The following is a 19,503-nucleotide window of genomic DNA, read 5'->3' as shown; positions in this document are numbered from 1 at the left end:
GTGTTCGTCTACGATCTGATTGAACTTAATGTTAGCATTGTAGTCATCCTTATGTATGTCTAGGTTGAAATGAATTGTCGGAGTAAGAATAAGGGATTCAAAATTTACAGAAAATATCGGAAGAAAGGAGGTTCTGTGGACTGGGGCTTGGATTGATATAAATTTACGAAAACTAATAATCACACAAGGAGGAGATTTACGTGACCAATAAGAGGAAGTATCAATTAAATCATTAAGTCTGTTGAGTTTGCTATATATAGGATGGTCAGCAAATTGAAGTACACGGAAAAGATACTTGTCACATAAATATTGGCGGCGTAATTTCAATGGGGGCTCAACACATTCAGCTTGCAAGGCATTGATTGGACTCGATTTCATAGCACCAGCTATAATCCTTAGCGCTTTAGATTGAATCGCATCCAATTTACTTAAACCAACTAAATTACAAGGCTCTAGATAGAAACTGCCATAGTCAAGTACACTTCTTATAATAGCATTGTATAAAAGTCTTAATGACGCTGGGTGAGCACCCCACCAGACTCCAGAAACACATCTTAAAATATTTAAAAGCTTTTCAGATTTTGCAGCAATGCTATAACAATGAGGAAGCAATACTTTTTAACTACCCTAAAACGCTTTAGATGTCGCTGCTCCTGTTTCCTTCATATTTTCATTTTTTTCTTAATTAAAATATATTTCAGAATATTGTTAATTACAATGTGAAAACTTTTTTTAAAATGAAATTAATTTGTTTTAATTTAAAACTGAACGGTGACATTTTTTGTTATAATTTACATAATAGAGTAGTAGAAATTACTATTTAACATATGGCAACTTTGTTTTTCCTCCAAAATGGCCGGTGTTGTTTTTGTTAGGTTGAATGCATTCTTGTTTTCTTAGCCATCGTTTATGAGTTCTGTGGCCCTATTAAAGTATTGAAGAGTCGAGTCAAATTCAAGTTCATTCCTTCGTACCTGCTGCTGTTCTGGTTCATCGGAGTTTTGTTCGTTCCTTCGTGAATCGCGAAGAAACTTTCTGTTATGTTCACAAGTGATCTGAGTTTTCTCAAAGTGCAAATGCTTTTTTAGTGTTGTTGAAAACTTTGCGAAAAGACGCTTTTGGTGTATAATATTATGTGTGTTCATAAATAAAGTAAAATTATTAAATTGAAAAGTTTTTGTTTATTTGCATTTCCATGTGCAATGTAGAATTTTTCCAAATCCATTGTTTTGAAAATAATACAATACGTACACCATAAAGATAAATACTTTCAAAATAATGGATTTGAAAAAATTCTACATTGTACATCAAAAAAACAATAATTCTTTGAAGGTTATGAGGGCCTATGTGTGCGTGAACTGTGTGTATGTGTGCGTGGACTTTATGTATGTATGTGTGCGTGGACTATGTATGTATGTGAGCGTTACGTACGTAGGTTAAGTACAGGGAATTTAACACCAGGCTGTCAATTAGTAGGTTCAAAAATTTGACAGAGAGGGTTCTCTATTTCCTATGTATTACTTTTCTCTATGGTCTTTGTCGTCTTTGATCATCTTTGATTAGAACGTAACGTCGCATAAAAACACATTGGTGTAGATCAGTGGGCGCTTCACTAAAATAATGGCCAAGAAATTACCAAGTGTCATGAAGGCGGTAGGCCTTTATAAATATTTACCAATCTCCGATGTGAATAGTCTCGTCGATTTACAAGTGAGTGTGCCGAGTGTAAAAAGAAACCAAGTGTTGGTTGAGGTTAAGGCCACAGCTGTGAACCCTATCGACACAAAGTTACGAGCTCCCAAGCCAGATGTTGAAGCAACACCACGAATATTAGGATTGGATGGAGCAGGTATTGTGGTGGCAAAGGGAGAGGACGCTACTACTTACAATATAGGAGACGAGGTCTTCTTTGTAGGAGACGTGAGAAGCAAGAGTGGCACGAACGCTCAATATGTGGCTTTGGACGAAGTTCTTTTGGGACCGAAACCGAAAAAACTGACGTTTGAGCAGGCAGCTGCCATGCCTCTCACTTCACATACCGCATTTGTTTGCATCTACGATTTTTTGCAAATAACACAACAAGATAAAGGTAAAGCTATCCTGATCATCAATAGCGCTGGAGGCGTTGGATCTGTAGCCACTCAAGCAGCTAAGATTTTGGGTCTTAATGTTATTGGAACAGCATCGCGCGCTGAGAGTAAAGAGTTTACGCGAAAGTACGGTACCGATATTGTTTTGGATCACACCAAGGATCTGGAAACGCAATTGGAGTCTGCAGGGTATGGGACTGGAGTTGATTATATTTTGGTAAATTATGATCCTGTTCCTTACTGGGATACTCTACCCAAACTTATTAAGCCCGAAGGTCGAATTTGCCTTATCACAGAAGCCAGTGCTCCAGTTGACATTAAAATCTTGAAGGATAAAAGCCTGACATTGGTCCATGAAACGATGTTTACAAGAATGAAGTACAATACTGACAAGATGTACAGATATTCTGAAATACTGAAAACAGTATCAACATTGATTGATGAAGGCAAGTTACACTGTACACTTACTAAGACGATGTCGCCGATAAATGCTGCAAACTTAAGAGAAGCACATAGGATCATTGAAGAAAAGAAAATGGTGGGAAAACTAGTCTTATCTGGATTTTAAATACCAATTTATATAAACATCAGTTGTTGCAGCCTAATTTTTAGGACATGGTTTTTTAATCTTGTTGAGATTAAGTAATTTTAAATAAAGAATGCATTTCCAGTATCAAATTGTTTTTTAATGATTTAATTCTTTTAACTTAATGTACACTGCTCAAACCTTTATATATTAGACTGGAAAATTTCAGAGATTTTCATGTTTATCCATGCATCTTATTTTGTGCTGAATGAAGCCATATATTTAAATAAAAAATTACTTCCAAAAATCTATTTCTGTTTCGTTATCATATTTTTAATAATCAAATAGATAGTTATAAAAAGATTCAACTTTACTGTTTACTAATAGATGCAATATTTGATTGGTTCAGCACACTGGGGTCAAATTCTTTTCCTTTGAATGGCGAGCCGTCAGCGTTCCATGCTTTCTTCAAAATATCAATGTTGCGAAGCTCATCACTTGTAGGGAGTCCTTTATATTTCTGTTCCTGATTCCACTGTAGCTCTCGGATCTGGAACATAATTATAATGTTTGGTTAGTTTCTAAACTGTAATAAAGTAAAGCTGTAGATAAGCTACTATGATAAGTGTACCAGATTCATTGATAGATAGATAAAATGTAGTAAATTTTATTATTGATACTTTATTTTTTAACAAACTAATCTATTATTTACAAAAATCTAGGCACCTTAGCAATATGGTCTTCTGGCAATTCATCCATTGGACGAGAACAATCTATTTTTGATAGATCAATAGCCTCTTCACTGTTCAAAAGTTTATTCCACCAGCGCTCTTGGACTTTTTCTGTAGAAGAAAATTCATTCATTAGTTACTTAACCTCCTAATAATTCCAGGTATTTTTTTCTGAATTTCATTGTGATTTTTTGTTTCAAAAAATGTGAAAATGGTTCAAAAAACTTCACCACAAATAACAAAAATTTACTATCATGAAAAAATATTTTTTTAGTTGATGTCCTATGAGTAGTACAAAGGCAGTCAAAGGGTTATATTATAACTTTTTAATAAAATTAAAATAAGTAATGGTTATTACTGTATGCTCAGTGTCTGAATAACTTTTTTATGTAAAAATATACAAAAGACTACCTAAATGTATCAAAAGTCGCCCTTCACTCAATGTCCAGAAGCTATCAATGGTCTTGATCTTGTATGGCAAGGTGTCTTTTATTATGATGTCTCCGTTACGGCAGGCTACACAGATGTCTCCACTGTTAATTGTTACTTTGAGCTCCTTCGCTGATTTTACGGTGGAAGGAAGTTTTACTATCACATCTGAAAATGAACAATGACAAATGAAAACGGACAATAATGCATATTTTCTATAGAAAACAGTAAATAAAAGAAGTTATTGAAAATAAATATATCAACATACAAAAGAAAATTTTATATTACATACCAAGTTCCATAATAGTTTGAGACCAGGAATATTTATCTCTCTCAGCACCGTTATATGTTTCACTATTTTTCTGTGTTGGTATCACAGGTGGTGCACAAGGGGAGACACATTTAGAACTATCATCTTTTTTTGACGCCTCTCCAGCAGCTGGAATACTTTTTGGTACTTCTGTTCTTTCAGTAGAACTTTGAGGATCAGGTTCTATAGTTTCAGCTTGATTTATGGACAAGTTTCCAACATCTATCTCATCATCCTCTGCTACAACTTCTACTTCTTGTGCTACCGTCGAGCACATAATCTCGTTGTTCACATCCGTAGGTCTTTTGGCGCCGTTGGGCCCTTTCCAGTTCTTAGGATCGCAAGTTCGCAAAACTTTCATAACAAGCTCTTCGGCTACTCCAGGAGGAAAACCCATGTTTTCGTAGGCACCTTCAGGCACATAATAGAAGTCCGTACTGCAAAAACAATATTTGAGATGTAATCATCTCATAATTTACCGTAAAAAATAAGAATTTCTAAGTATACTAACCGTCGCGCTAAGAAGTTGAATATAGCTGAAAGAAATCCCAGAATAGATTTTTCATTGATCAAAATCGATGTGAGCACATCATCGTACTTTGTAAATTCAGCTGAAGCAGCCATTTTATTAATTCTTTCCAATAAAAGTATTCAAAGAAGAAAACACGATTTTTGTAAGAGAAAAAACATCAACACGCGAGACGTCAAAATAATGAACTGTCATCTGTCAATGTCAAAAACTGTTTTTTTTCTGATCAATTATAGTCAATGAAAGTAAAAATATACAGCCTCTAAAAATATGATACCAGTATACGACAACCAAAAACTACTAAATATTTCTTTATTTTTACACTGGCATCCCTAAAACCAGTTTTTTAATTTACATTCCCGCCACTTGGCGGAGTTGTTTCGCTTTCGAAAGTTTCACATCCGCAAGAGAGCGGCAAGGCAAGACAAGGCGAAGCTAAGTAGGCAAAGAAGTCTCGCGCGCGAACTCCGTACGCTGCAGGCGATGACCGCATTCATATGAGTTTTTATTATTTGTGAGTGTGCTGTCGTGTTCTCCGCTCCGTTGAGTGTTTACGAAAATGCTGCATAGGTGAACTGGGAATAAAAGTGTTGTGATTGTGATAAACCTATCTTAGCTCTTTTATCTTTTACTGTCTTCTAAAGGTTGTAAAAATGCCTTGCTCTGCAGTAACTTTGTCTATAGCGACCATTACGGCAATCGTGGCTGCTGCTCTAATGGCAATAGCCTTTTCTACAGATAACTGGCTTTACATTGAAGTCAAGAGAAGCAATATTCAGGTAAGTTTTACATAAATATTTATTTTTATAAATACCTGTGGCATGGTATTATTTTTTGTATTTTTTGTCAGTAGCAGTAGCCTATTTATTTCATTCCAGCAAAATTTTGATCAGCTAAGTAGTCATGGCCTTTTTTGATACCTAACATAAATAAAGTTGCTTATTTTTCAGTCCCCTTTAGCTTTAAGCAAGGTCATCCAGATATAGTTCAAAGTGAAAACGCGTGGAGTTACGTTTCTCTGTATCCTTGAAGTCCATACATAATCCTAAAACCGTGGTATTTTTACATGTAAATGAATTTTTTGTCGAGAGGTATTTAAGTGGAGAAACTACATACAACCTAAATAAAACTGTTCGAATAAAAATACCACGCAACCTTGTTGTTATTTTATTACCGATTGTTTTGCAGCATCAACTGTTAACAATCCAAAACAATCTTGATCGATGATAAATCTTGCGCTTGTGAGTTGCGACACTTCCTTCGATTCATTGCAAATAAACATAAAAATTGGGTCGAAAGGTCGTTTCAGAGGCTCTATTGTCGGTGCAATAAGGTCTACAATTGTACCGAAAACTGCCATCAATCCAGAATGTGGTCAAATTCACTAACAGAAAGTCGGCGCAGCACGTATTCTTACAAGTCCTTGCTGGGGCACCGTTAGAGTAGACATGTTACGCATAAATATGCAGTATTAATGGCACGAACGAATGTGTTCGTAACTGTACTATACCGTGGGCTTGTGGGCTCCTGCCATTCGAGCAGATAATGGAAAGAAACGCGGCAGATAAGGCTTATCGCGTCCCAAATAGCTATCCCGGTCCACTTTTATATGGGACAGGAATAACTGAATCGGCAGCTAAATCTTTTCCAACTACGGTGATAAGATGGTTGATCAGTTCAACCGTAATTAAGATTTTTTTTGTTATTTTTTAAAGACCGATTAAAAATAAAGTGCGCCAAGAAGCGTAGCTATAAACTGAAAAATCACATGCTTATTTTGCTACAAGTTTTTATGCAACAGGTTCTGGGTTCTTTTTCTTTCAAGTCGGGGTCATTTTTTGCATCGTGCGACTCGACAAGCCGCTTCTACCTGCCGACTAAGAGGCTTTTTTCCTTTTATCCAAGGGGTTACTTGAAGGCATTTCAAAAGCGGATCCTATCGTACGTGACTGGGAATAGTTGTGAAACAAAGATGACTTTATAATAAAAAGATGTATGTACCTATAAGTTAGTACTTCAAAGCTAACAAACGATTTACTCGTAAGGTACATATTTATGAAAATTACTTGTGTAATTCATAATTTTTCCTACATGGATTGTAGGAAAATGCGTAGGAAAATGCCCAAAACCCAACGTGAAATGTTATCGACGCTACCTAATTAAAGTTTCTCGTGGTGACGCAATGATATGATAGTTTAAACCGGTAAATATGATTAAATGATTCATTAATTATGAGCTAAGCAGCTATTAAGGAAACTAAATTAAAATTACACGTAAATGAGTAAAATTAATGTTCGAAAAACGATACCACAAAGTAAACGAATAATTATCCTGAAAATGACCAGTCACTCAACTAGGTATGCACAGAAACACATTAATTTTTGACCATTGCTTCAATTTCAGACCCTTTCAAGAACTGGGATAAAGAATATCATAAAATACTAAATTGTAGAATATCCTTTTCCCTGGGTCTCCTAACTACATGTCTCTATGTCTAAATTCAATCTTAAACGGTTCAGTGGTTTAATCGTGAAAAGGTTCGTTTCAGCCAAATAGGTAACAGACACATATATCTACTTTCGCAATTCGTAGTTAGTATGGATCTTTATATGTTGCGAATAATCAATTTAAAAGCATTACACTACACTTATGTATGAGTATTAGATCACTTGTGATGCGCCGTGTAAAGCCCGGAGAAATCTGCGTCGGCCGCGAAAGTGACAAAATCTGTGAGAAACTTAGAATTTTATGCCGAAGTCATGCAACTTGTGGTGTCACCGACAGTTGCATTAAACACGTAATTAGTTTTAAAAAAGATTTTCTATTATATCAGCTATTTGACACGTTAGTGATATAACGAGTCTCTGTGTGACTTTGTACGCGTGGTAATCTTTTCCAGTGGCTGACAAGGGGTCATCCATAAAGTACGTCACACGTAAAGAGGGGGGGAGGGGGTCGACAAAGTGTGACATGGTGTGACAAGGGGTGGGAGGGGTCCTAAGTTTCGTGACATCACATTTCAAAATCTAATATATCTAGAGGTACTAATCGCGTAATTTTAAATATAAATTAAACTAAAAAATACCCCCACCACTTAAGCACAATTCCGTCGAAGTCGAAAACCTAGGAGAGTTTTAATGGGCAACCAATGAAGCCATTAAATCAATAAAATCTTTTTTAGGAATTATTTCAGATTTAAAATCTAATTCTACTGGCCTATAATGCTGCCAAACGCACCGTACCTCGCGCGTGATTTTATTGTTTCTATTTGTTGCTATTTTTTTGTTAATTTAGTAATTTTTCGATGTGAAATTGCAAAACATGTGACGTCACACTAGGGAGGGGGGGGGGTCTTAGAAATGTGACCACCTGTGACAAGGACGGGGGAGGGGTCAAAAAATCATGAAATTCGTGTGACGTACTTTATGGATGGCCCCCAAGGTCTCAGTATTTATGATACAAATACAATCAATTAAACAGTAACCAATAAGAAAAACGAGTAAGTACAACATCTATTAAAAAGCAACGTAAAGTAAATTAGATTTACCCATTTGTTTGAATCAATTGAGTTGCTACTTAAACACGTGTGGTAATTTCTAGGCATCACTGTAAAGAACTGCGCATTGGTAGACTATGAAAGCATACGTTGAAACTGTTTTAAGTACTATGTTATTCCAGATGAACTTTCTTTTGGCAAACGCGTTGAGTAAGGCAAACCCAGCTGTATAAATTAACTACGAAGAAAGTAGTTGCTTGGTAAGCAGATGCCGAAGTGTATTGCGTAAGTTCGGCATACAGTAGTAAAATAGAATCTTTACTTTTACGTGGGAAACAAAAAAGATTATCCCATTAAAATTTGTAATCAGTATAATGAAATCATACATTTATTGTAACTTTTGGTCATGTTGAAAAACAGTTGATTGCTGATCATAACCTGAAAAGCTGAATGCTACCTTTATATCACACTTTTCACTATTCTGCCAATAGTTTTTCCTGGCAAACAAGAAGAAAAAGGAAGATCAGAATTTCATAAAGAGTATAAATATCTAAATGTAAGGTCATCACTTGCCGTCAACTGACCCACATGCCCCCTTTTCTCTCAAAAGCCAATTTGTCCCAGTTTTGGAATAACTAATTTCTAACGTGGTTCTCAACATGTTCATTAGATTATGCTAATTCGACACGGGAAGCTGACGGGGAATTGTTTGTTTTGTTACCTGCCCTGGCACCGGATGTTCGGTTTGTTTATCCGTTCAAAATAAACCATTTGCTGGAAGTCCGTAAAACATTCCGGTAAAAAATCCTTTCTGTGAGCAGACGTGAAAGGCAACCCCCATGCAACTGTTATTTTTAAATTACTTCAGCTAGCCAACAATTAACTAAGGCTGAGTTATTGTAACTATTACAATAATCGGTGCTTTTACATAGAGTTTAACAGATTTTTGACGTTAGTTAAAGTAACTCAGCCTAAGTATAGCATTAAAAAATCCTTTCTAACATCTGTTTGGAAAATCCTTGCTTGTAAGTTACCTAATATCGGTATAATCTAAGAAAACGGTGTTCCTTTCGATGTGGAGAATGCTAATTAAAACTTATGTTTTTCTTTTTGACTCCTCATGACATGATCACAGCTGTGAGATCGTTCAAAAGGCATCATGGAAACACTAACGAGGTAATTTCATAATAGCAACAATACACCAACAGAAGGCGTATCACAACCTGCTTTCCCAGCACTCCACCTACTTCTCACGACTTCCGTCTACCACTGACTCTCCGCTTTCTTGGTTTCACAGAAAACTCGATTGTAACCATTCGATTTGCGTCGTGACATCGGAAGTCATAATCGTGGTTAAGTTATAAATCGTTAATTGAGAACAAATTTGGTTTCGTTGGTACGATTTCATCGATTAAGGTAGTTTTTATGACGTCTTTTGATTGATTAGTGCGTCTTCGAATGGACGTTGTGGAAAGAACTTGATTTCTATACTATTTTTTATATACAAGGTCTAATTCCACAACACCTGAAACAATTTTCAGATATTCCACGTCCAGCAGGCCATACTGTTATAAATTCAGACTGAAAATTTCAGTAGTCATTTTAAAAGTTATGTACCTACATAATGTAACATAACACCTGTTGCAGGTGATGACAGACCAATAATAGTCTGTTATTTGATTGATTGATCGGCTATAGTATTACTGTCTTTGGCTAAAGAAGGCGGCGCATGCGCAACCGTTGCCCAAGAGTACATGCGCGGATGTTGCATGGACATGCGTCAATGCAGCTTCTAATAGCTGTTCAACTGTAAAACATTGGCTGTAAACAAAAACATAAGTAGAAATAATTTGCAAGAAAATATTCACTAAGATAGAAAGCTCTTTTCTATGTACAGACAATTCAACGTCAAGATAAACACTGTGGCATCTTAATAAGTTGTAAATACGAGATGTTATTTTGCAATAAAAATGTAGTCATATTATGTTCTGTCGGTTGTATATTCGACAAATTAAGTGAGGGTTATTTGAGGATTGACCGCATTGATATTGTTGACGATACAATAAATCTTTTTAAATAAATTAATCTTTTTATTTACTTTTACAAGCAGGTATTTACATTAATCTGAGGCTGGGGCCTAAATAAGTAGACAATCTGACTATTTAACATATGAGACAAACTAAACATTAATTAACAACAAAAGTGTAGTCATAAAGTCTAAATTAATTTATTATCTGTAAGTTGTTAGACACGTAATGGCTTTGTTTGAAGTAGAAACTTTATTTGTTATCGACAATTAGGAATTCACTTCTAAAAGCATTCTAAAGATAACGCGAGAGTTCATGAACTTTAGCACGTCGACTCAGATAAAGATTAATCACTATTAACTACACATTTGAACATTGTTTTAGCAATTTATCCTTTTTCAATGAAATGTTATATTTTGTTCTGGAATTTCCCGCACGATTTCCACATCGCAAATAAAATCAACTGTCATGCATTGATGCGTGTAGGTAGGCAAGTGAAAATGCAGCGTTGAGGTGTTGCATAAACTTGGGCATTTCCTGACCTTCGGACTCGTAAAACAAATAAAGCTAAGTCGTGGAAAGTGTGGATAATCTTCCATGGCCCGCGCACGGCCGGCTAATGAAATATTACCTTTCACAACTGCTCAGAGTTATGGTTTTAGTTTGCGGACTTTCACTGCTGATTGTCGCCGTAAATGCTCATTGACTTAGGCAATTCCTCCCATTAAAAACTATTTTTCAGAATCTTCATGTAAGCTGTTTATAGCGATTATTCTTAGTCCAAGATGTTTTTAAGCAGTGACTCATGACAGAGAACAACAATAGTAAGATTACACGCAGCCAGCGTGGCATTTTAAAACGCATGGGAACCGGTTGTGCCACCTCTATTAGATTTTTGCTCAATTGGTTTGAATAAACCAGAACTATTGAACATTTTTATCTCTAAGTTCGTGGAAAGGATGTGATTCAATAATAAATCCTAAAGAAACGGGATGCAGTGACTCACAGCACAGCTTATGAACACAATAAGGTTTAATATATTGTACCTTATTCAAAGAATTCAAGGAGTATAAAGGTTTTTAATTTCATAATGCAAATTCACCGAAGTATATGACTCCATTCCATACATCCAACTGTTCCAATACTTCCAATGCGTCTCATATACGAGTACTTATTGATCAGTTCATACATTTCTTAGCTCTGATTTTAATTCTGTTAATTTGTCAATCCGATATTAAATGTTAAGATTAAGAACTTGTACGAGTATATTGCTATCGTAACACGATAGCAAATTCTTCGATCGTCGATTCAATTGTTTTATTACATCAGCTGCCTCGCTAATTGTTTGACAGAATCGAAATCATTTTGATTGCGTTCGCGTGATGTGTGTCATCTACGTTCCCGGGCTCGTGCTGCCCGTGTGCTCGGTTGCTCAGTGAAACTATTGTCACAAAACAGAGCCCCGATTACGGTATTTTTTAACGTCAACAATCCAGACACGCTTCTCGATTCTGCGATACGATTGGTCGTTCAACAGCGTACGTCAGCTGTTTTGACCAATCGTATTGCAGAATCAGAAACGCGTCTGGATTGTAGACGTTAAAAGTTACCGTAATCGGGGCTCAGAAAAGTACTATTGTCAAGTCAAGATGCGTAATCGCCCGTGAGCGAGAGTTGGATTTGATCGAGATGTTACGGCAGCATATGATTTTAAATAATTAACCATCATTAGAATAATTTCCTTGGCCATTTGTTTTTTTATGAGCATTATAGTTTTTGGAAAGCAAATGAAGTTTTCACTACCAAATAGGTAATATGAGTTTAAAGATACATGATCACTTAACCATACTAGCTTTTCCAATATCTTCAAAATTTTCACAAGTTGCCTTTATTCCTAATGATTCTGTACATTAGTGTGAAATTAAACGTCCATTAATCGTCTAGTCTTTTACCAAAGTTTAAAACATTACGTTATCTGTGGACAAGACTGGTGTTGCCATATCTGCAGCCTTCAGGTAGCGCTATTGTTCTAAAGGTATATAAAACTAGCTATTAAGTTACCGGCAGATGATACGATGTAACTCGATAAAGGCCAGGTGCGGGCTATTTCTGTTAAGAACGCTTTGTTCCGTGATAATTAATTTCCTTTTGTTACTTTATGTTATCTTCGGTATCATTATTACTATCTTTGTGGTCTTCAAAGTATGTAGTTAGCAATTCGATTATGTCATTAGAAACTATTGAAATATGGATAAGGAACCCTTCTCAATTGACATAAACGATACTTACATTTGTTCGAAAATTTTCCTTAAATTCTTTTGTTAATACAACTACTTACTAAGTGCTAATAATGAGGACTGAAGCTTAATGAGCCTACAAGATAAAATCTTTAGAACTAACGTCAACAAGAAAGAGCATCATTTGTATAGAATACCTATACAAAGCTGATTCATAGGTTAAGAACGAGAAAAATGTAATGTATTATGTATTAGATGTCGAACCCACATACACCTGCACATTACCTACTGTTTTTGTTGTATTTATTCAAGGCTACATAACATTGCGGATGAGCTAATAATTTATCTTTGGATTCACGAATACATTACGTAAGTAATACTACTTACTATACCTACCTGAGTAGTAGCTGAAAACACTTATGTGTTTCTATCAACAGTATTAGTATTACCTCTAAAACACTCTTTCCTGAGGGCAAATTCAATGTTTAAAAACTTTTAACTGAAGACATAACACAACGAGACTGACAATTTTTACATAATTTTCCATACCTAAAAAATGCAGATAAAAGCTCCCATCTGGCGATTGAAAAAAGCTTTTAGTGAAACGTTTGTACATAATATAAAAGACGCGCAAATACAGTCTGAAATAATTTGATACCGAATTATTAGAAAAACTATCTTTGTATCTACGAATGAGTCGATTCTAGAAGTTGCAAAATGCTCACGACAAACGTAATTCCATGCGGGTAAAACAATCGAAATGAGTTGTAGTGATAAATCACACAGTAATCAAGCCCGATTGCATGCCTTGCACGACGTTACATATGTGTTGCTCAAGCTACCTATATCCATAGACAGTTAATTCTGCGATAACTATACTGTCATTCACATACTGCTCAATTTGGTTGAGTAACTGCCTATTTTAACGATAACGTAAGTTCGTAGTTATGTGACGTACTTGTAACGTTTACTCGATAAGTTTCCTTTAACTATACCAGTTATTTGCTTTGGAAATTATACGTACATTGGAACTTTATGTAATGTGCTTCCTAGTGGACAAAGTCTGTTACGTTTGTTATAATATACGTACGACTACGACTGTACGTCACGTGTAAGTTACTCTGCAAAAGTAGTACTTATTTCGAAGGTATAAAACCCATATCATGTTTAACACGTTGTAGTACGAGAAATAAGAAATTTTCTGTAACAAGGCTAAGCATCTGATCCGGTAATTATTGCATACTTTTACAGATCCCTATCTTCTCTCAGGACTAAAGTAAGTAGGTACTCTGGTTTCATTACAATGAAAGTGAACTTGATAAAAAAAAACAGCAAGGGCGGTTCGTTTACAAGCCCAGTGCACGTACGATATATTTTACAGTCGGTGCCAAAAGTAGCGGTATATCTTATGTTTTCACATCTTACAATTTTGCAAGATTGAACCTTATGTCGTTGATTCAGAGTAGGTAAATTAAAGTGTTTTAAAACGTTCAGATGCTTTGGTACTTTTTACTGGTGTACAATGAAGATCGTCTGGGGTGAGTGGCTCATGTCGACATTGCAAGGTGAGCGAGTTCAGCGAGTCGCATGCGCGGCGGGCAGTGTTGCCAGTGCCCTGCACACTGCAGGGTTACCATCTAAAAATAATAATAATGTAGATATTTATTTATTGATGCGAAACACTTGTAAGCATACAGAGCATGTAGTTACTCTGTTTAAAGCAAAAAAATAATTTCTTGGAGATGATATCATTTATTTGATTTATATTTCACTCAGACAAGAACAATACTTGATACTTGTAAACGCGCATAAAACTGATGATTCGATTTTATTTTTAGATGAGAAGATAACAAACATAATAATTTAAGATCGATCACAGTGCGTGTGCAGTATTTACTAACTCTAATGCGTGATAGGTGTTTATAAAACAAATGTACAAAACTACAAATAGCTTAATTGAGAGACGTCATTCCTTCAAGAAAAATGAAAGCCAATCAATCAAATATTGCTTTCGATATTAAATTCATTATTAATGCGACAACATGTGCAATTAAAATGTTTATAGCAATTAAAGTGGTAGTTATGGCTGATAAATACATAAAGTTATTTTTTGCATTATTACTGAATGTGTTTTTCTTTAGGACATAATATTTTTTTTTACATATTTAAATGACCTTGCTACTACATAATACAACAAATCCGTACTTTTTATGAAGTCTAAAGATTTGCAATAATTTCCATAATAATAAATATGCCATCACTTGACAGCCCTAGTAACCCAGGACCACTTCACAAAGCGGCATCTGCCTCTAAGGCCGCCATCTTTCTTTTTACTTTGTCCGAAAGGTGTTTTCCGAAAACTCCTCTTAAAAGGTGCTTGGATTGGACTCCAAAACTCTATTATCCAATTTAAAGACAGTTTTTATAGCAAGTGCTTAAAACTGAAGACTCTACGGCCTTGACATAATGACCAGTTCCACGTAGCCAACGAAATATTTTGTGTTTGTAGCAGGTAGATTTCTCAGAATGAACTTGCGTTGCGTGACTTTAGTTGCAAACCTTTGAATATGATTTTGCTCATAACAACAGTTTTTGTGGCATTGTTACGAATGAACCAATTAGTTTTAATTATTTTAGACTTTTTCACAAAGCTTTTTAGTACATTCCTTCCATGTTAACATGATTCTGCTGGACATAGGAAAGTTACTAAACTTTACGCTTACATTTCGTTAAGTATATACACCTTTTCTGTCATAATAGATTTGTAGAGCGGACTAGAAAAGTTCCTGTAGTTCTGCGGTAACATACATACACAAAAATTTAAAAAACACGAATTGAGAACCTCCTGCTTTTTTTTAAGTCGGTTAAAAAGGGTAGCACTTGTAGAAATCAAAGTGGCGAAGAGTTTAGTCAGGATTTATTTACACAATCATGATTTGACTCTCACGAAGTCGGAACCCAGGGTTTCAGAGTAACAACAAGAAATTAGTTTTTTTTTTGTTTTTACTATCATTCACGTTAAAACCTGGTTAGATTTATTACTGCCTTCCTCTAAACGGTTCACATCATCTGATTGACACATGCCGTTAATCTGTTTCTTTTACTTGTGCCACAGTTGTAGGCAAACGGAAATGCTGAGTGACGGAACCGCCGCGAAAGTCTACGTACAATGGGTGACTTGTAATTGCTGAAGAAGTGAACTAAGCCTTGCCTGTGTGGCGAAAGTGGCCGAAATTCAGCTAGTGTAGTCTGCATACTTTACATAGCCTTATTCACCAGGAACTGTGTAAAATGGACCGACAAATTATGACAATCATACACAAGAAAAATAAAAAAAAAACAAAATAAAAGACATTGTGGAAATCCTTATGAGAGGCCTTATTTGTCCAGCAGTGGACGTCATTTGGCTGAAATAAACTAATATTATGACAGTTCAATATTATTTATTATTATTCAATGAAAGAGGAAGGATAAAAGGGCAAAATTCCAATAAATTCAAATTTTTGGAATTAGTCAAGGAAAAGACATCAACGAGTCAGTAGATCAAAAATTCCTCGTGAAATTAATTTCAAATTACATATTTATAATTTCCGAATGATTAATTGATAATAATTACGTTGATGTTTACATAATTATTTCATTTATTGAAAAAATGAATTCCTAGTATATTATGCCGATTACCATTTTGTTAGGACACATGGGAGTGTTCCATTCTTAGAAAGTAAACAAGATTATAAATGTACTTATTATTTGTATCGATATTAAACTATACAGCAGTCTAAACGAAGGCTATAAACTTTACTATTGACATTCACTAATGAAGAATGTCTAAAGATAAATCATAGCAAATGCTTGTACAAGTTTAATTACAAACCACGCAGCAAACCATCGCAATACTAACCCTGTCAGTGAAAGTAGGTATTAAATTTATTGTTTACTGATTATTACAAGCCAAGGTTTAAATTAACTTAAATCACTTTCTTTTTGATTTCGCTTAGTTCTAAAGAAAGGAAAATAAGTAATAATTTAGGTAATTAATTAGTATTGATTTAGCGGTTAATTTTGCTTCTTTATTGTTATCACAACTACAATACATACTTAATTTAATCTACAAGTACAAGTTTTATGAAAATCAAAGCATTCAAAACACCCTGTCTGCCAGTGAGAATGTTCTTATTTTATAAGTTCGTCATGTATTAACTAATTTCACGCCTACTATATTTCGGTGTTTTAATAGACAGAATCACATCAAGCTTTTTACGGGATTTTATGTACTTGCAACAATCTACATATTAAAAGGACTGATACAGTCACTGAAGTGCCGTCAACTGTATCATGAGAAGCCATTTTCCATAAAATTCGCTTCGACTAACCAATACCAAAGATCATGCCTTTCTTAATACTTTCCCATCGGCTGAGCCATCCGATACAGACTGGGTAAAAACCACGATCGATGAACTCAAGTTGAAGGAACGTCATGCTCCGATGGCTGATCACCGCCGCCTGCGCATCCTCAATTATGCGCTCTTATTGCAACTTAATAAGGCTTATAATTAACACGTACTTCGATGCTAACTCAGTCAAATCGTGCGTACGTGGGAATGCGATTGGGTTTTTAAAATCAAGTAATTTAATTACCAACTTGTTACTTTGGTGGCGAAATTAGCTGTTAGCTTTTTGCTGTCATAGTGCGCAGTGACAGTGACACGTGTGGGTAAATGTGAATGTAATGTTATGGAATGATTCTTTAATTAATCTGTTCGTGTATTTTGTTACTGTCACTCTCACAAGTATAAATATCTTATCGCATCGAGATAAAGTCATTTTTTTACAGAGTAGGGTCATTTGAATATTAATGACGCCTAGCTAGATTTCAAATATTATGCAAATGCAATTAAGTACCGAAACTAGACGAATAGGTCACATAGGTGTTCTATTAAAGAAGATTTTCCTGAGTAACGTCTCATTGTGGTTACAAAAGTTAGAAAAGAAGTTTTATCAGGATTGATCGTAATGTTTCGGATTTAGTTGGAACAGTTCTTGGGACTTACTACTTATTGTAAGAAATAAAAAGATGCAGAATATGAAATCATACACATCAATAGACATAGTAGATGCAATCTTGATTATGCCTGTATTCAATATCCATCAAAGAGCTCCCCTGTTCACACAGGAAGTCATTATGATAACCAGTTTCTTGGAATCCCACTGTCAATCGACTCTACTAGTTGCTAGAGAAATGAACATTCTACAGCACATCAAAGTTTACATTTTAGTTGTGAATTCACATAAATTACATCTACATAGATATCACAGTGTTAAACTTGATATGCCGTCGTCTTTTTGAACCTGTATAATGAAGGTTTTTCTTATTTAAGGATAGTACACAGCACAATATCAATTTAGGTTACAATATGTTTTGGTAAGACTGTGTAGGCCAATAATGACTATCCAACAATTCTACATTTATACCTTCTCAAGTGACAATTTAAGGATTAAAATTACTGAAGGGAAGCTAAAACAGTATGTAATTCAAACAATGATCCATCACACACTGCACCATGCATACCGAAAGTTTTTAAAATTATTTTATTGTATATAAAGCATTTGACATTTAAAACACAAGCATAAGAAGTTACAATTTATGTAACAAATATTCTTTTAAAAAACGACATTATGAGCGTTGACGACAGCTGCGAGTCAATAAAATAACATTTTGGTCAATAAATATTGTAGAAAGTGACAATATAAATGATTTAGTATTACTGAAGTTATTTTGTATTCTAGTTTTGTACATTAATTAAATACTTTGTATGTTTGTCCTCACAGAAAATAATTGTTTTAAAAATAGGGGACAAAACTTATTGTCAAGATTTGATAAAATAATAAGCATAATTGTATGCATAGAGATCAGGCACTCCATTTAAGATAGAAAAACTAGGTTCAAGCAAGTAACTAGGTAGGTAATACCTTAATTTTCACCACCTTATTCTCTACCATTCTCGTGCGTCTTCCTTCTTTTTTTCAAGCAAGAGCTGAAAATCAGTGTTCTGCTCATTTTAGAGCAGTGTCTACACTGAGCTCTCTGCTTTTTGCATCGCTGCGGCACACTTATACCTTAGCGCAGGATTTTCTTTTTTACTCTTTATAATGTACTATATCTTTCCTGCTACTCCTGTGTTTATTTATCTTAATTTTTGCTTCCTGTGTGTCAATGTGTTTTGCAAATAAACCATATTTCTATCTATCTATCTAAATATTAGAGGTTCGAGTTTGCCCTCTTTCTCCTCCTTCGTCCTCTCTTATGATATGATTTTGAGCTTTCTTTGGGTGATCCAAGTAGTAGCAAGCTTGCTCTATAAAATAGGTTACATTACAATATGACGTATATGAAAGATCGGAAAATAAAAAGGTACGGAACCCTTCATATGCAATTACAAATCACACTTGTCGACTTATTATTGTTACAAGATACTTGTAAGTAAGAAGAAATGCGCAGCGCATCGAATCTCAAGGCTCAATAGGTCTTGTTTCGTTCTCAGAATGACAGTGCTGGTTTGTGGAAGCGGCCATTGTTGTCGTAGGTTATTTACTATTCAAGTGAAATGCTCGCTTTACTTTTTATTTGGCACACCGTCTTTGGTTAGGACTGTTTGAGTTTTTTTTGACGCGGTGAAATTGATTGTGTGACGAGTGACGTGCGATGCTATGTGCAGACAGCCGTAGCTAACATTTGGGGGGCATTTATACAAGAACTCACTATTTGAAATGCTATTTGATTGGTTTACGTCATATTTCTTGGCTATTTACGATTAAAATATGTACCTAGCACGAGTACCTATAAACAGAGAGTTTACTTATTTGAATAAAGGTTATTGAAATTCTTCTGGCGTTACGAGTCGCCTCTTGATCTAAATAATTTGAAAAAATCGAACTGCCTAATGTTGGAATCGAAATGTTCCACACAATTTCATCGAATCACATGTTCTATTATTCTATACCTACTCGTAGGTATGGTATTGCCTACTTAATTAGCTTAATAAACAATTTTGTTACATTAATACATTTATCCTTGTAAAATGTCAGCGCAAAATATTTACACATACCTAAAATTTAAATAATAATTTC

General features: G+C 35.0%; 3 protein-coding genes across 4 annotated transcripts in view; 2 read left to right on the top strand and 1 right to left on the bottom strand.

Annotated features, from left to right (window-relative positions):
• Positions 1-1,532: 1,532 nt before the first annotated feature.
• LOC135074437 (zinc-type alcohol dehydrogenase-like protein SERP1785) lies at positions 1,533-2,768 on the top strand. The gene has a single exon (XM_063968731.1). It carries the CDS (start codon positions 1,621-1,623, stop codon positions 2,656-2,658), a length of 1,038 nt encoding a protein of 345 aa, XP_063824801.1. The 5' UTR covers positions 1,533-1,620; the 3' UTR covers positions 2,659-2,768.
• Positions 2,769-2,910: 142 nt separating this feature from the next.
• On the bottom strand, positions 2,911-4,790 carry LOC135074436 (nudC domain-containing protein 3). The gene is made up of 5 exons (XM_063968730.1): positions 4,598-4,790; positions 4,069-4,523; positions 3,759-3,944; positions 3,343-3,458; positions 2,911-3,166 (listed from the first exon to the last, which is right to left on the bottom strand). Exons 1-5 carry the CDS (start codon positions 4,708-4,710, stop codon positions 2,987-2,989), a joined length of 1,050 nt encoding a protein of 349 aa, XP_063824800.1. The 5' UTR covers positions 4,711-4,790; the 3' UTR covers positions 2,911-2,986.
• A 200-nt stretch (positions 4,791-4,990) lies between these two features.
• LOC135074449 (uncharacterized) overlaps positions 4,991-19,503 on the top strand; it is a 50,787-nt gene continuing 36,274 nt past the window's right edge. Inside the window, exon 1 of one of the 2 annotated variants that reach the window (XM_063968744.1) lies at positions 4,991-5,394. In XM_063968744.1, coding sequence (XP_063824814.1) covers positions 5,269-5,394 — 126 coding nt within the window. In that variant the 5' untranslated portion in view covers positions 4,991-5,268. The remainder of the gene's footprint in view (positions 5,395-19,503) is intronic. The other variant, XM_063968743.1, reaches the window with a different exon arrangement.

The sequence above is a fragment of the Ostrinia nubilalis genome, chromosome 9 (genome assembly GCF_963855985.1).
Source record: "Ostrinia nubilalis chromosome 9, ilOstNubi1.1, whole genome shotgun sequence".
In the NCBI taxonomy this organism is placed as follows: domain Eukaryota; kingdom Metazoa; phylum Arthropoda; class Insecta; order Lepidoptera; family Crambidae; genus Ostrinia; species Ostrinia nubilalis.
The sequence above is the reverse complement of the archived record's forward strand: the minus strand, read 5'-3'. Positions and strand labels throughout refer to the sequence as shown.

What these genes read in the sequence shown, in the direction of transcription:
- LOC135074437 (XM_063968731.1), top strand. Translation starts at nt 1,621, where the DNA reads ATGGCCAAGAAATTACCAAGTGTCATGAAGGCGGTAGGCCTTTATAAA.
- LOC135074436 (XM_063968730.1), bottom strand. Translation starts at nt 4,710, where the DNA reads ATGGCTGCTTCAGCTGAATTTACAAAGTACGATGATGTGCTCACATCG. An exon ending in TTCAACTTCTTAGCGCGACG is followed by an intron (nt 4,524 to 4,597) that starts GTTAGTATACTT and finishes TTGTTTTTGCAG; the next exon opens with TACGGACTTCTATTATGTGC. An exon ending in GCGACTTTTGATACATTTAG is followed by an intron (nt 3,459 to 3,758) that starts GTAGTCTTTTGT and finishes TTTCTTCTACAG; the next exon opens with AAAAAGTCCAAGAGCGCTGG.